This window comes from Zootoca vivipara, chromosome 1 (genome assembly GCF_965207765.1).
Source record: "Zootoca vivipara chromosome 1, rZooViv2.hap1.1, whole genome shotgun sequence".
Taxonomy (NCBI): Eukaryota; Metazoa; Chordata; class Lepidosauria; order Squamata; family Lacertidae; genus Zootoca; species Zootoca vivipara.
In genome coordinates, this window is record NC_142582.1 from 92,020,928 (window position 1) to 92,037,186 (window position 16,259).

The following is a 16,259-nucleotide window of genomic DNA, read 5'->3' on the forward strand; positions in this document are numbered from 1 at the left end:
TGGGGGTTGGGGTTAGCTCTGGAGAACATATGTTCAAGCAGATATCCTGCCCCCCCTTTTGCCGCCACTGGAGGGGCAGGGCAATGACGGCATTAATTTTGGGAGTGGAGGGTGGGAAAGCTCTGGAGCCGTCGGCTGCTACCCAGGTATGTCTCGCCTTCTGCTGTGTGCACTGGATGGTTACCTCCTCCTACCTGGCCAATCCCAACCTGGCAACAGCTCCCCCGACTGGATTGGATAGCTGGCTGTGTGGGCGGAGACCACAGGTATCCAGCCCGGGAAGGTGGTGCCAGCCTCCGAACTGCTGGGGGCTGCCTGAGGCTCCCAGGGTGCTACGTGCGACCGCGCAAAATGCGCATCCCTTTTATATGGGGAACGGTCATTGTTTCTTGTTTGTTGCCTTTAATACAGTGGTACCTCGGGTTAAGAACTCAATTCGTTCTGGGGGTCTGTTCTTAACCTGAAATTCTTCTTAACCTGAGGTACCACTTTAGCTAATGGGGCCTCCCGCTGCTGCCGTGCCGCCAGAGCACGATTTCTGTTCTCATCCTGAAGCAAAGTTCTTAACCCAAGGTACTATTTCTGGGTTAGCGGAGTCTGTAACCTGAAGAGTTTGTAACCTGAAGAGTTTGTAACCCAAGGTACCACTGTATATTTACAGTTAAGGGTGTGCTATACAGTACTGTAACTAATTTAAACTTGTATTTGTTATCTAAGTTTTCAGCAGAGGAAAGCTAACATCTGTTTAATACTGTTTGTTGATAGGAGAACACCTTCCTTCAAACTTGCAAAAGAAAAAAAGCCTGTTGGAAATCCCCAGGAATCAGGAGAATCGACACAGGATTTTAGTATAATCTTCGCTCAGGATTATGAAGATTCTGGTAATACTGGAACATTTTTCTTTTATTAAAAGTATATAAATACGCCTAAGAGGGGGAAATTACATAATATAGAAATGAAAACATGCTGTATAATGTTGTTGTTGTTGTATGTTTATTTATATATTTTACCCTGACAGGAACTCAAGGCAGCTTACATATAAAAATGCACCATATTCTTCTTCCATATCGTATAATCCAGTTTACTAACCTAATATTTTGATGACATTTTGGCCATAGACCATAGCAATATGCAAAATTCTTACCAGTCAAGTGCACAGATTAATTGCTTTTTTCATGGTACATATGTAAATTAGAGATACAGACCTCCTCTGGAGTTCATAAACAGAATAAAAAGCATTATTATTGATCTGTTCTCATATCTTCTCTCATTATGAAAACATTGAAAAGATGGTGGAGAGTAATAGAGAAGTGTGGGATAAATGATTCATTCAATTAGGAGGTGTGAACTGTACTTTCTCTAGGTCAGGCCTCCCCAATTTATCATCCATCCACCTTGGTGAACAAAGCACATCACGCACATACTTTAGGCTGCTAGAGCAGACCTTTCCAAACTGTGTGTTGCGACATTCGTGTGTCACCTGCAGTGTGTGTGTTGAATGAACACTCCCCGTGCTCCTCGCGGGACTGGAAAGGGGTTAGTTTAACCTCTTGTTTGCTAGTAAAACTGAATTACTGTCTCGTGAAATGATGCATGCCTAAAAAGTGTGACACCAACATGAAAAGTTTGGAAAGTTCTGTGCTAGAGGCTTGATAAAAGGTAAAGGTAAAGGTACCCCTGACTGTTAAGTCCAGTCACAGACTACTCTGGGGTTGCGATTCGAACCGCCAACCTTCCGACCGGCAAGCCCTAGGCTCTGTGGTTTAGACCACAGCGCCACCCGCGTCCCATAGAGGCTTGATAACCTCCCAGCAGTCTCAATTCAACAGATTTCTTCAAGTCCTTATTTGTGACTTGAAGAAATCAATAGTGATCTATAAATATTTCTAGAGTTTTGATGGTAGCTTTACCCAGCCACAGGACCTTTAAAGATGTGTTAATAACTCATTTCAGATGCTTCTTCTGTGCACTCCGTGGAATCCGATCCAATAACACTGTTGATGTCCAGTCTATCAGATCACCCTCAAAGCTATCATAAAACACAGCCTTATCCTAATGGAGGAAAGAAAGGAACTCTGGATCAAGGAGTCCAAGGTAAAGTTTAACTGCAGTAAAGCTGAAGGGGGCAATTTTCTGGGTAACTTGAGATACAATTACTGTATACAATTCATAAACATCAGCTTGAAGGGGTGGTTGCACTCATATTGTGCATATGTTAATTTCAGTTTAACACCACTTGTACATTTAAACACACATCCACTCTCCATCTCTGTTTTGTCCCTGAGGAGGTGTGGAATTTATCAACTAAGAAAATGATATAGTCCATGGAAAATGTTTGTTAAAATGTGAGATTATAAATTAGGAGGAATCAAGTGAAAAAACAGGATTGGCTAGGAAATATATCAAATTCTTAGGGGGTTGGAATAGTGAACTGAGGAATCTGCTCCAATTACATGCCTCTGTGTGAAATTCCTCCTTGTTCTCATTACATATTTGGCCTTTCCCCAAAACTTAAATTCCTACATTGGGGATGTATGTCAAACATAGGCAAATCACCCACCATCTGATCCTGCAAGGCATTCAGTAAAGCAGCTCTGTAAAATGCTGTGTCAATTCCAAAACAACAACTCCTAAATCACCAGACTAGGAGCCAAGTTGATTTAGCAGATGCTGTAGTGTAAGGCCTGATAGCCTTCTTGTTTTTACCATTATTAATTCTGCTTCTGCTCCTCGAGTAGTGGCAACCCAGGGAGATCAGACATAGAATTTGGTGCAGGGTGTCACATTGATGGGTGGTTATTTTTCCAGGAGTTTGTCATGACAGCTTTTTAGTCTGATGGGGAAAGGCAATAGCTCAGCGGTATTTTTGCATGAAAGGAGCCCAGGTTCGGTCCCTAGCATAGTCAGGTAAGGCTGGGGGGAAATCCCTTGTCTGAAACTATGGAGAGCTACTGTCAGTCTCTGCAGGCAACATGGAGCTGGCTATTGGCTCAGTTAGAATACAAGGATCCTTACCAGCACGAGATTTTTAGGATCTCAGGTAGAAGAATTTCCCTGTTGCATTAGGAGGCCCTTTTGGTTGCACCGTTGCCTAATAAAGGGTAGTTCCCCAGGAATATATAATAGGGCCTTCTCTGCAGTTGCACCCTGGTTGTGAAATATGCTTCCTCCTGAGATTAGGCAGGTGCTGACAATGGTTAGTTTTTCAGGAGCCAAAGCTGAACCAAAAACTGAAGTAACCAAGAGCCTAGACACTCTGCAGAACCCGGGGAGAACAGAGCCAGAGACTGAAGTCACAAAGCAGAAGAAAAAGAAAGAGAAGAATGTCTTCAAAAAGCTTTTTAGCAAGAAATAAGAGCAGCAAATGGAAGAGTGTGCTGCACTTCTGTGGGTGTGCTGGGTTCTTCTTTTCATTACACCCTATTGCCTTCACTAAGTAAATAAAACAACAAAACAGTGCCACTGTCAATAATTCAGCTCCAATATATTTTAGACTGTTAAACCATAAAAGCCATAAAAGTGATTGTAGACTGGCTGCTCTCAGCATACTTATTTTTTTTAGAGGGAAGTACTAGAAAGGAAGACTTAAGCCTCCTTCACATATTAAGCACCTGAAAGGGTCTTTGCAACTACAAAGAGCCATTGGGATCCCTCTCCCCACTGCTGGCCCATCCCCTCACATTAGGCTGTTGCCATCCATGGGTTATAAATTAAAAATGCACTATAGTAAGAGAAAAGCATGAAACTGTTTGCATTCCTTCATTTTAATGTTTAGAAACTGTTTTCCAGAGAGAACTAGGTTTTAGATAATACATAGAATGGAGACCAAATTTTACACTGATGTTTCTCTAGTTTAAACTAATGGAAAACATTTTTTTCATATCCCTCTTTAAATGAAACTGACCCCACATGAAGTATTTCCTGTTGCAACTGTTTTATTATGAAGTTATAGTCACCACATAGTAACTGCCTATATTTTTTGTTCTTTCTGAGATACTCTTAAAGCAAAAATAATAATTCCTGAGTTCCTTCCTAGTACACTGCATCTACTTCTATTCATTTTGCCTTTGTTAAATGTGGCAATGCTTTATTTAAAACACACCAAAAATGTTTTAACCTTGACTGCTTTAGAACAAAATTGGTCATACTTTGTCTCTCAAGTCCCTGTTCTTGACAAGATGATGAAAATATACCATTTCTGGGTGGTCTTGCTTTTATATGAGAGATGCAAATACTTTTGAACCAGATTCTGAAACTGTATAAATCATATGACCCCAAATAATTTCTGTAGAGTGGATATAATTTGCTACAGCTGAAGATCTGGTTTTTAATACTTAATGTTCTGTGGAGACAAACTTCTTCTGACACTATTTAAGGATCTGACATGCCTACCCTCAGGTTTATGGTAACATCTTCCAGAGTATTCATAAGCAATGGAAACCAGCTTTTTACAGGGTGTTTTCAATTTACAGCAAACAAGTTGAAGGCTTCCTTTTTAACTATACAACATTACTGTTTGCCATTGTCCCCAACAGGTTTTGCATGCAAAGATACAATCACCAACCATGCACTGCTTTTGTGTAAGAGGTTGCCTCATCAAAGAACCAGGCATGTGGAATCAGGGCACCTGACATCGCAATTCATAGGGCTTTGCTGATCTCTGCCAGTCCAAACAGACTTGCAGGATTTAGTGGGGAGGGATATCAAAGCAACCATGCAGCACAAATAGCAATATTATAGTGCCAGTCTACATATAAAAAAATGCTACCATTGGTAGAAGCAGCAGTCTCAAAGCACCAAAAGAGCAACATTTATTTATTGAGTCAGATTAGCAGTTCATCTGTCTAACCTAACACGGTGAATGCTGACCACAGCATGTCTCCGACCCAGTTTCTGAGGTTATCAGACAGCTGCTATTCCCAGCCCTAGAGTCTCATACATTAACTTTATCTGTCTCCAGTGCAGCAACTAGTGGGCAACATTTTAAAGTACTTAGGCTTCAATGGGTGTAGAGTCTTTTATTAATCAATAAATCTCCAATTAAGTGTTTGCAGAGGGTACTTAACTCCCTCCAGAATCACTTCTATTGTGGCAAATTTAGCTATAGATTCGGGTTAAAAAGGATCAAATACAAGCAAATAAGCCGTGTTGTGGATTGAGTTTGTTGAACTATGGTTAACTAACAGATCTGAGTAAACACAGAGGCAATACAAGCAAACAAGGCAATGTTGCAAATAATTATAATGGGTTTCATTAAGTTATAATACTAAATTATTTTAGCAATGGCGGTTTTTATTCACAGCTGAAATGTGTCAATCCTCTTTAGGAAACAACAGCAAGAATATCTGTATGGCATGATGTAATTGCTCATAGTGGAATTGATGCAAGAAGGTTCCCCTCTTCACAGTTTCCATTGGTACTGAAGTCCAACACATCTCCTTCATTTCCATTAGCGTTGCAGAGGGTTCAAAGTATTATAAACAAATCCCTGTGGCCTCTCAAATTAACGTATCAACAATGTCACTCCTTGCCATACAATCTCAGTTACACACTGACTCGGTAACTTTAACTGACTGTTGTCCAGCCCCATCAGAATCGCCACCTGAAGCTCTTCTGGCTATATTCCTCACATTGTTCACAAGCTACAACCCAGGTATGTGAACTTGAACATGGATGGCTCAAAAATTAGGAATATTAATAAATAAAGAAGCCATCTGTTCAAACTAGGCAGGGTGGGAACTTCACTAGTGTTCACTGCAAACTGCATGGTATAACTATGCCTTAGCATTACCTCCCACAATGTAAGCGTTGGGGGCTAAATGGTGCCCTGCTCAGGGAGACAGAATTGCTTTCTAGCCTGAGACCAAATGTTTTTCTTCTTCTGTATAGCATGCTGGATGGCCTGGAGGATGTGGTCTTCGCTACAGAGGATGTTATAGGTGCACAGGTTTAGTAGTTTATCGAAGTCCTCCTCGCTGTAGGTTAAATGGAATGTTTTGTAAGGCGAGTCTTTACCCAAGTTTACTTCACCTCCACTCATTTCAGAAGGAGTGCGCTTCACCCCTGAAAGAAACAAACATAACAAAACCACAGGTAAGCAAACCTTACTTCAATCAGAGTTCTGTACTGCATTTTGGTTGGAAGTGTCAACGTTTGCTAATTGGAAACAACCAACAGCAACTAAAACGTTCCACATTACTCTACCTATTCCATGCTCTCCTTGTTATGCACTACTCAATCTGCTGAGCAGTGAGAAATTCCAAAAGTAATATAGGGTTTTCTTTTCTTTTGGGCAAGACAACATTGTACTTTTCAGGTATTTTTCCAATACTCATTTCTGCAAATCCAAGGAGCATCCCCTTGAAACTTTCATTCAGCCAGCTAAAAGTCCCCCCAAAAATTTCTCCTTTGATAGCAACAATGCATATTTGCAAATTCTTTTGTTTTGTTGTTGTGTGAACCTGTGTGCTCTGCCAAGCATGCATTCATATGCACACTTTACCCCAGCAGATATGTTTTTGTAGTGTTTCCCCCTTTTTAAGCCGTAGTCATAAAGTAAGCCATGGCAGGATTTTTAAGATTTTTAAAATATAAGACATACCCTGAAAATAAGACATAGGTCTACCTGCAGGGTCGGTGCCCAGCAGTGAAGGTGTGAACGGGGCCCGAGGACGCCTCTGGCCAAAGTTTAAGGGGGGGTGTCGGGAAGTTCCATTTGGGTGAGGGAGGGAGACGCCGCTGACCGGGCTTGTTGCCTCTTTTTTCTTTTCACGTTTGTTCCTGTAAAATGGCAACCCCCGGGCCAAAGCAATTGATCCTCGCCTCCGTTGCTTTCCAGGGTGGTGGGAGGGGGGAAAGAAAGAGGGAAAAGGTGTCGGCAGGGAGAGAAAACGGCTGTTCTGTCATTAGAGACGTCGGCTCGATTGCTTCAGCTTGCCTGCAAGCCGGCTAAGCAGGAAAGAAAGGGGAGAGGACTCGCACATTTTCTCTCCCCGCCGACACCTTTTCCCTCTTTCTTCCCCCCCCCCCAACCCTGGGAAGCTTCCTCGATCTGGTGCTGGGCACCGACCCAGCAGGCTGCTTCCTTGATCTGGCAGCCTGTCGGGTCGGCGCTGATCAGCGCTGCGCGGAGGACCAGATCGAGGAGCCGGTCTGCAGAGTCAGCGCCCAGCAGCGCCATGCCGGATTGAGGAGGCGATGCTCCGTGCGGCGCTGCTGGACGCTAACTCTGCGGACCGGCTCCTTGATCCGGTGCTCTGTGCGGCGCAGCAGCCGAGCGCAGCGCGCCGAGCCGGCCAGCGCCCTCGCCACGGGCACAGGCACGGGGGCATGTCCCCCGCCGGCGCCAGCCTCAGCAGTAGCAGCAGCAACAACAGCAGCGACGCCCACATGCTGCAGCTCAGCCCCACGGCAGCCCCTGCGCTCCCGCTACAGCCACCTGTGCGAGCCATGCTCTACGGCCTCGGGCCCCCGCTCAGCACCGCCAGCAGGTCTACCGCAGCGTCAGGGGAGGAGGGGAGGAGGGACTTTTCTGCCTGTGCCATCCGTTCTCGGCTTGGTTTGCTTAGGGTCACCTTTATCATATGCCAACATTGACTATGATGTCCTCCGGTTTCACAGAATTGTGGAATTGGAAGGGACCACGAAGGCCCTGCAATGGAGGAAAATTGTGCCTCCAACTCCCCCCCCCCCGCCAAATGAAACTTCCCGACACACACACACCCTTAAACCTTTGGCCAGAGGCGTCCTCCTTGCTGTGCGCCCTGAGCCAGCGGGACCCAACAGCAGCAGTGCTGGCCGCGGTAAGGAGGGGTACTTACAGTAATAATATTTTTTTAAAAAGACACCCCCTGAAAATAAGCCATAGGCTTATTTTCTTGAGTAAAATTAATATAAGACAGTGTCTTAAAATGTGGGAAACACGGTACTACTTGGCTGGGGAACTGCTGTGCAAAATTCAGAGAATGGAATTTTGAAGGATGGCTGTGTTTGGGTCCGCATATTGTTTCAGAAAATGCAGATTACATAAATTGGCCTTTAAGAGCGCACTGAATCAACTCCCCACCCCATCCATAGGGGTGGAGGTAGAAGCCAGGGGCATTCTTTTCCCAGGCCTCTAAAAAAGGTGAAAAGGTCCATAGTGAATAAATAATGTGTGGTTTCTGCAAACAATTTGGGAAATGACACCTATTGAATCTCACCATGGCTGGGGCAAGCTTTGGAGATAATTGCAGAGCATTTCCCTCCCTTTTTGAATTTTGTCCACTCTTATGCAGTATGAAGCCCTACTATATTTTCCTATTGGCAAGCCTCCTGCTTGTACAGTTTTACAGCTGCCATGTGAGCCTGTAGCTCAGAAATGTGTTACTGTCTGGGATTCATGTTTGCTTGTCTCCAATTAACAGTTTGGGGCCAAGGTGGAAGACTGCAAATCTTGGCTCCGGCATTCTTTCCATATATTCTCATTGGCCTTTTATTGGAAGGAAAGTGGAATCTTATGTTAGGCCCACCCCATTCCCACATTTACAGTTTGGAGTGATGGATTCACTACATACAAATTCCAAATTATCGATGTTTAAAAATAGATTGCTTACTTGCTTCTTGTATTATTTAGCTGCTTAGAAAAGTTAGAAGACACAGCCAGAGTCTTTTATGTGTAAACAATAGCTGGCCTAGCACTTCTGTGATAAACCTCCTGCCACAAAACCTATTGGATAACTCAGGAGTCAAAGTTTGACTCTTCCGCACCCTTTCAGCTATTCCACAACCCAACTAACTAAATGCCACCACTGCTCCCAATTCTGGGACATGTTTGCATAGAACATAGCAAGATGCATATAAATAACGCTAGATATATACTGGGAATGCCAATATACTACACAGCAAGGTACAAAAAAAAATTCAATCAAGCCATTCCTACTTCTCACCCAGGGTGTACACACTCCCCTTCCATCTCTCATATGGATGGGGGTGGGGAGGAGACAGGTTTTTAGTTATTTCAGAGACCTGTGTTCAGTGAGTGGGTGGGTGGGTGGGTGTATAAATCAGCAAACCTCTCCCTTTCCTCTCTGTGTTGCTGGCAGGGGAAAGTGGGTGTATGGGGAAAAAAATCCTGACGGGTGCCAGTTTCCCCCAGAGCTCCCTCCCAATGAAGCTATGTCAACATGCACCAACATTCCAAGAGGGGGGAAATGGCAGGCACCAGCGAGGGTTCCTAGTGATAGAAACATCCAATACAAATGGATTAAACAAAAAAATTAAATGTGGAAGCAAGTCGGAGAAGTTCAGACTAGAGATTGCTGTTAAAAACACATTAGGCAATGGACGCTGGATTTACCTGGTGCCTTGTACTCCTTGAAGGAGGCGCATACTGGTGGGAAATAAATCAGTATTGGTGCTTGCGGGTTATCTTCATCTGAGAACACATAGCACTCTTTGGGATTCTCCCAGTCCTCTTCGGTTAGGTCAACTTTTGGAAAAGGAATACTTTGCTCTTCACAGTATTTGGCCGTCAAAAGTATTTGCTAGAGAAGGCACAAATCAACACTTTCTGTTTATCAGAATTTAAGTCAATAGTACCTTCACACTAAATTAACCCATGATTGGCCACCTAGAGTGGGCTGAAATGTGGGGTGTGAATACAAAACACATACCTGTGATACAAAAATACAGGCTACTGTTCTATTCTCTAAGATGCTTTGACAGCAATTGTTATAGAAAAATGATATTATTATTACTTAATTTATATCCTACCCATCTCATAAATTTAAAATTAAAAGGTAAAGTTTTTAATGTTTGAAGTTTTATTCTGTTTTTAGTGTTCTGTTGGAAGCCACCCAGAATGCCCGGGGGAACCCTGACAGATGGGTGGGGTACAAATAATAAGATTATCATCATCATCATCATCATCAAATATGTCCAATAGGATCTATGTGTGTGTATTATTTCTGCTAATGAGAGAGAGAACACCCAATAACAGCAGCCTTTAAAATCCCAGCCTAGTGACTTTTTACAGGGACCACACAATCCTTTTCAGAGCCAGCAGGAAAGGCACTGCCACTGTGGCACTTGATTCTTGAATAGCAAGGTGGATTCAGAGATAGAGTGAGTATACCAAACCCTGTACACCTATAACTCCCTGCATTAGCAAGGAAGGGACTCCACTAACCTGTCCTTATAAACCGCTTACATACATACCTGCATCATGTTCCAAAAGCTGATTTTATGACTCTCATTAAATCCACTTCCAGCTCTCTTAGGTATCATGTTTGCTTCAGCAAGCCTTCCCCACCCCCCCACCCCGAGCCAGTGTGGCAGCTTCCCTTATAAGCACTGAAACTGCTTTAAAGTAGATCTGATCATTTGTCTACCCTGCCTAATACTCTGACTGACAACAACTCTCTGGGGTTCCCATTACCGCTTTACCTGATCCTTAACCAGAAACGCCAAGGATGGAACCTGCTAGACTATTGTCGCTCCCCACAACTGTCTCAAAGCTTCCTGGGGTGCCGCCTTGCTACAGACACTGGGATGGAAAGCCATATAGAATTTATTCCTTCTTACCTTGAAGGGTGAGCTAATGTCATAACTCACAATGATGATGACATCCACATTCCTCTCTGGCTTAAGGAGTGGTGGAATACTGGTGTTAACAAAAAAGCCTATATCTATTAAGCACAGTGATTTCTCCACTGGTGTCAGCTTGTTAGGAGAAGCATCAAACACAGTATCTGAAAAAAACAAGGTTTAAGGTTTTTTATCAGCATGACCGTGAGAAAGATGATTATGTCAAAGTAACATGGTAGCAGGTATTAACATCCATCACTGGTAAGATTTGCATTGCCTTTTCATAATAATTCACCTTGCTTCTACTGGGTAAACCCAGCAAACTGAGCAAGAGTTGCACAAGAGCACTCCCCTTGCTATAAAATGAAAATTACATAGGACCGTGGTTCCCAGACTCATGGACCAGTTGAAAATTGCTGAGGGTCTTGATGAATATTCTGATGGCTGTAGAAAACTGAGCTAGTTGTGAAGGGCCAAAACCTTTTAGGAAACAGTAGTTATTAGTTACCTCGCCATTCAATAAATTCTTTCTGTTGCAAATAGTCTTTATGAAAGTCAAGACTTTGTAGGAAGTTGTGGGTTTCCCCTTTTAAAGGACGATCAGTTAGAATATCATCAAAGATTTCACCAAGTTTTCCAGGCCCACAACTTGGAGGCTTATAGATCGTGAAATATCCTTCATGTTCTTCACCTGGAATAAAATATTGAGGAAGTTAATTTCTGGAAGCTTTCCCTTCCCTTTCCAGAACATAACGCTTCAAGGTTCTTCAGGTATTTTTTCACACAACCATGTTCCACTGATAAAGGCATCATCCAACTGGCACACTCTTGGAAAATGAAAACAAAACTCAATCACTGAAGCTTGTAAGTGGGACCAATAACCCAAAGTTGCAGTGTATCCTCATCCCCCTAATAGGGGTGCTCCTGTTCAGGGTTCCTGCCAGCAAAGCTATACTATAACCCCCACTCTCAGTTTCATGGTTTTCTCTTCAAACTCGCAGAGCCTTATTCAATTAAATTGTTGTGCTAGCAGAAGCCAGCAGATGGTCCTTGTGCTGACAGAACCTTAGCCTTTGAGCTATGTTGAATGGAAGCCATGGCCAACATGGCTCCTGGATGCCACTGTTTTTGCCCTGGAAGGGAAGGGGAAAGAATTGAGGAATTGGGATGTGATGCAAGACTGCCAAATCAAGATTTCAAAATTTTGTGTCCTCTCTATGAACCAGCCTGGCTTGTGGCATCACAGAGGGTGGCCCATAGAAGCAGTCAAAAACATTTTTAAACATTAATTTTAAAGTTAATTATATATGTGACAAATTTGAGGAGGGAATAAGCATGTTGGGGGAGCTGCATGCAACCCACAACTGTACAAGCAAGAATAAAGTGGTCAGTACTCTTGGCCAGGTCTTTGGCCCATCGATCCCAAAATTCTTCTTTTGTTGAAGCAGTATACAGCCCATCCATAAGATTCACACAGTAGATGTTAGTCCAGATACCTGGAAGTCCAAACACACAGAAAAATCGTTTTACTAGCCCAAGTTAACCACCAGAATCAGGAGAATCAGTGTCTATATGCTCAATGAACAAGCAAATTATTTGCTTTAGCACTAAGCTATTAGTCACGCTACCACAAGAGAGGCCAAATGTTGCTATATCACTGAAACACAGGAAGTAGATTCAGATTATGACTTTTTCAACCATTTTGTCAGTCTGCTGCTTTTGAAAGTAATCTGTGAGTGGCAAAGGAAAATTAACACTGTGCATTTTTGGATTCCAATGAAAGCATTAAAGGAATTGGTTGTTCTTTCTTCCATACATTATTTGCATCCATTAGCACTGCTAACAATACATTTAAACAACAGCTGGAAGGAAAGCAGAAAGAGCATAATCACACCATGACACACTCATTTACGGGAGTGTGGTGTCTTGGGAAACTGAGTTTGTTCTTTACACAGAGATAGAATCTTGTATAAGCTACATCATATATCAACAATGAGGTATAACATTATTAAAAATAATATGAGAAATGCTTGTACACTGGCATCATTTGGTTGTCATGAAGCACTGATAACATTGAAGAATGGAGATGCGCAAGGATGTCAAAAGGCTGATAGGTTTTCTAGTTTAGCTTATGAGTAAACAGATCACCTTCCAGATAACAAATCCGGGATTCTGGGATCTTCTTCACTAGCTTTCCCATGAAGAATTCACTATCAAAATCTTCTGCACGAATGTTGACACCATATTTCGGGAACCCTACTTCATAAGGAGAGAAGTCCACCCATTCTGCAAACAAAATAGTGTACAGAAGGTTAAATGCCTCTAAACTTTATGGCTAGGTCACTAACATAAAAAGAAGCAGAAAAGGACTAAGCAACATCCTCTTGGTGGAAGAAGTAGCATCATCAGACAGCAAACCATTGAGTCCCATTTTTGTATCTTGACATGGGATACAAGGTAATTTATTATTATCTCACATATCACCATTTGAAATTTTGAACCGTTGGTTTTCATTACAATTTTTAAAGCAGTTAACATGGAAACAGGCTCAGGTTTTCAGGGAAAGAAAGCAGATTATTCCAAATCAGGGTTAAAGCCATTGAAAAGGAATCCCCTAGAAGCCAATACGAGAAGTATAAATATTTTTCACATAAGGACTCTAAATACCAGTTTGATATGACTGTAAGCTTTAAACTGAAAGAAAAAAGCAATCCAAACTCCCACTTATGAATTAAGGAGACTGTTGTTTAATTTGACCTTCTGAAGGTCTACTCTAAGAAATGGATTCCCCTACAAAATAGAAGTATCTCATCTGCAAAGCCAAATGTAATTTCTCTCTGTCTTTAAACGCTCAAAGCATTCAGCAGCAGCATAAAGGATTCCATTCAACAACAGTGAGGTTAGCATTACAACACCTACCTCTGAAATCAAAGGTGCTGACTTTGTCTTTGACATTTATAGCTGTGTAGATGGGCAAAGGGTTCTGGCCTTGATTCAAAGCCTGGCGCTGTTCTGAGAGTTTACTGTCATTTGCCTAATATGGAAGTAAATGAAAAAGAAAAAAACCATTGAAGCCAATATCTCATGAGCATCCAATATCAAAATGATGATTATGAAACCATATTGATTCCCGCTACCCCGCATCTACTACTGACTTTACTTTCTGCAAGTATATATGCTGTAAGCCACCCAGAGTGGCTGGGGAAACCCAACCAGAGGGGTGGGGTATGAATAGGTCTGGATAGTTTCACACTATAGGAAGAAATTATTAAATCTCACTGTAACACCTCTACTGGATCCCTTGCCTACTATTTGGCCATTTTTTTCTGAGTGAAAGGTTAATGCTGGAATAGGAAAATGAGCTTCCCACCGCCCCCAAAAAGAAAAATGTGATCTAGAAATACCAGGCATGCCCATTCCCTTCCTACCATATATGAAACTGTCTTCTATGGAGTCAAACCATTGGTATTCTCTATCTGAACTGGCAGGAGCTATCACCTTTCACTGGATAGGCCAAAGATTGAATATAGCAGTTACTACATGGAAATAATGTGACTCACCCCTGAACTATAGGTCTTCTAAACACACACACCATCACCACCACTTCTTCACTGATAAGATGGGGAAAGCTCAAATGCCCCAAGGAATACAACTTTCTCTCCCCATTTACTTCAAGCACATGGCAGTAAAGATGCTTAGCTGCTGTTATGTAAGTCTTGGCCTCTTGCAGGCTCACCAAAAATTGAGCCAAAGGCATTTCACAACAATTGGATGGTCCTTGTTTGGTGCTAGCCTTTAGCAGATGAGTTTAGGGTAGCATGGGAATTGGCTTGGCTTCAAATTTCCCTCCCCAAGAACATGATTTTCATGTTTAAGATGAATACAGAAACAATCAACCCCTAGCCCTCCAATCTTTCTATGAGTTTCACTCTGTTCTTTTCTTGTAGAAATGTTTTAGGGGAAGGGGATGTTACTAGTTTCAGAATAGCACTTGCAAAACCTAAAATATTGTCAAAGGGAAAAAGATGACTCTTGTAAACAGTGTAACCTAAAGTTGTGTGAGAGTCTTTCATGCTTTTCTTTGACTGGGAAAAAAACTGCCTCCATGCGCAGGGATTTTTCAATAGGTAAGCCCTCTGAGATCCATCAGAGCCCCTAGTTTAGGAATAACACAACATTTAATATACATACTTTATCATGTAAGAAAGCTTCTTGAACAAGGGCCCAGAGAGCTGTAAAAGATCGAAGGTGCCCCCTTTTAACCCTCTCAACCAGCTCCTTGTGATAATACTTCAGTCGATCGATGGAAATAACATCTATTTTGCTCTTCAACATGTTGCTTTTAACTACTTTGATTGCTTCTTCCAAATTTTCATGCGACCAATCAGTATTTCTGTACAAGTCTGTCATAGTCCTAAGAAAGGGAGGAGAAAAAACAGTACAGTATTTACAGAACAAGGGTGGTGGTGGTGGTGGTGGTGATTTTATTTACCTTATTGGCCTCACTTTCCCCCCAAATTCCGACAGTGAAAAGTCAAAGTGCGGCTTATATTCGCAACCTTACAGTATGCAGTCAGGAGCGCAGGGCAAACAGTGCCAGGAGAGTGGCAAAGCGCCTCAGGCATAGTCCCCCATTCTCTTCCCCAAGGCTGGGAAGGGAGAGCGCGAGGAAGGCAGAAAGCCGCCAGCAACGCAGTGTGGCTCCCCCTCCCCTCCTCCGCCCAATATGCAGCCAGGAGCAGCGAGGAATGGAGCGGCTTATATTCGGGGGTTTCCCCCCCTTATTTTTCTTTTCTCCCCCTCCAATTTTAAAGGTACGGCTTATATGAGGGTGCTGCTTATATTCAGGCCAATACGGCATACCCCAGCTTTTTCCCTGACAGGGATTCTTCTGCAGCCTCAAAATGTCTTTGTTTCAGGGCACTGCCACCAACAGGAACTTCCTACCACCCTAGGTGCCATGGGGACTTCCATAGTGGCAGAGGCTGATGAAGTCCAGCAGAGGGTCACCTCACCTTACCCCAATCCCTTCAAGCAGCAGAGACTGAGGCTGCAATTGCACTGTATCCCACTATGGCTGAAGCAGAATTGAAACTCAGGTTCCTTAATTTTGTATCTGTTGGCCCACATCACAAAATATTATTGGAGTGTGAACCAAATATATTAGTCATGGAAAATCTCGCTGAGGTGTATATTTGTTCCACTGACCTTCAGCATGTAGAATGCTAAATGGATTGTGCCCAGTATAGCTGGGATTCTAATTAAATGTGACACACTTTCCTAACTCCTTACCATGTTGACCCAGAAGAAGTGGTGATATATGAAATGCAATCCAAAAGGTTGAGTTTCTGGAGTGCTAGGAGATGACCATACAATCCTGACATGGCTCTGACTCCGCCTCCTGTTGCCATAACAGCTATCACAGGGACCTGTTAAAGCAATGGCATCACCAAAAATATAAGCGATGACCTCAAAAACCCAAATGATTGCATTATAAGACTCTGCTTAATGTGACTGATTTAGATTAGAATTTCAAAATCCTGGCTTTCCAGCATGCATACAGAACAAAATACTGGTTGGAAAACGATGAAATGCAGTAAGGAAGTAATCTGTGAATTAAAGGTTATTTTGTTTGATCCCTAGAATAAATTATAGAATGTCCTGCTCTCTTAATCTCATCTGTCCTGTGAGGC

The 16,259-nt window shown here is 42.6% G+C and overlaps 3 protein-coding genes across 3 annotated transcripts in view; 1 reads left to right on the top strand and 2 right to left on the bottom strand.

The window, feature by feature from the left end:
* SPTBN5 (spectrin beta, non-erythrocytic 5) overlaps nucleotides 1–3,917 on the top strand; it is a 114,612-nt gene extending 110,695 nt beyond the window's left edge. The window contains exons 68-70 of the mRNA XM_088670333.1: nucleotides 766–881; nucleotides 1,954–2,094; nucleotides 3,210–3,917. Coding sequence (XP_088526459.1) covers nucleotides 766–881; nucleotides 1,954–2,094; nucleotides 3,210–3,355 — 403 coding nt within the window. The 3' untranslated portion in view covers nucleotides 3,356–3,917. The remainder of the gene's footprint in view (nucleotides 1–765; nucleotides 882–1,953; nucleotides 2,095–3,209) is intronic.
* LOC132591998 (uncharacterized) overlaps nucleotides 1–16,259 on the bottom strand; it is a 452,388-nt gene that overhangs the window by 376,282 nt on the left and 59,847 nt on the right. The window lies entirely within an intron of this gene.
* Nucleotides 5,275–16,259, bottom strand: part of LOC118083547 (cytosolic phospholipase A2 beta) — a 44,187-nt gene continuing 33,202 nt past the window's right edge. Inside the window, exons 12-20 of the mRNA XM_035112065.3 lie at nucleotides 15,859–15,995; nucleotides 14,758–14,980; nucleotides 13,486–13,600; nucleotides 12,715–12,852; nucleotides 11,961–12,062; nucleotides 11,075–11,257; nucleotides 10,564–10,730; nucleotides 9,338–9,524; nucleotides 5,275–6,063 (exon numbers count right to left, since the gene is read on the bottom strand). Coding sequence (XP_034967956.3) covers nucleotides 5,816–6,063; nucleotides 9,338–9,524; nucleotides 10,564–10,730; nucleotides 11,075–11,257; nucleotides 11,961–12,062; nucleotides 12,715–12,852; nucleotides 13,486–13,600; nucleotides 14,758–14,980; nucleotides 15,859–15,995 — 1,500 coding nt within the window. The 3' untranslated portion in view covers nucleotides 5,275–5,815. The remainder of the gene's footprint in view (nucleotides 6,064–9,337; nucleotides 9,525–10,563; nucleotides 10,731–11,074; nucleotides 11,258–11,960; nucleotides 12,063–12,714; nucleotides 12,853–13,485; nucleotides 13,601–14,757; nucleotides 14,981–15,858; nucleotides 15,996–16,259) is intronic.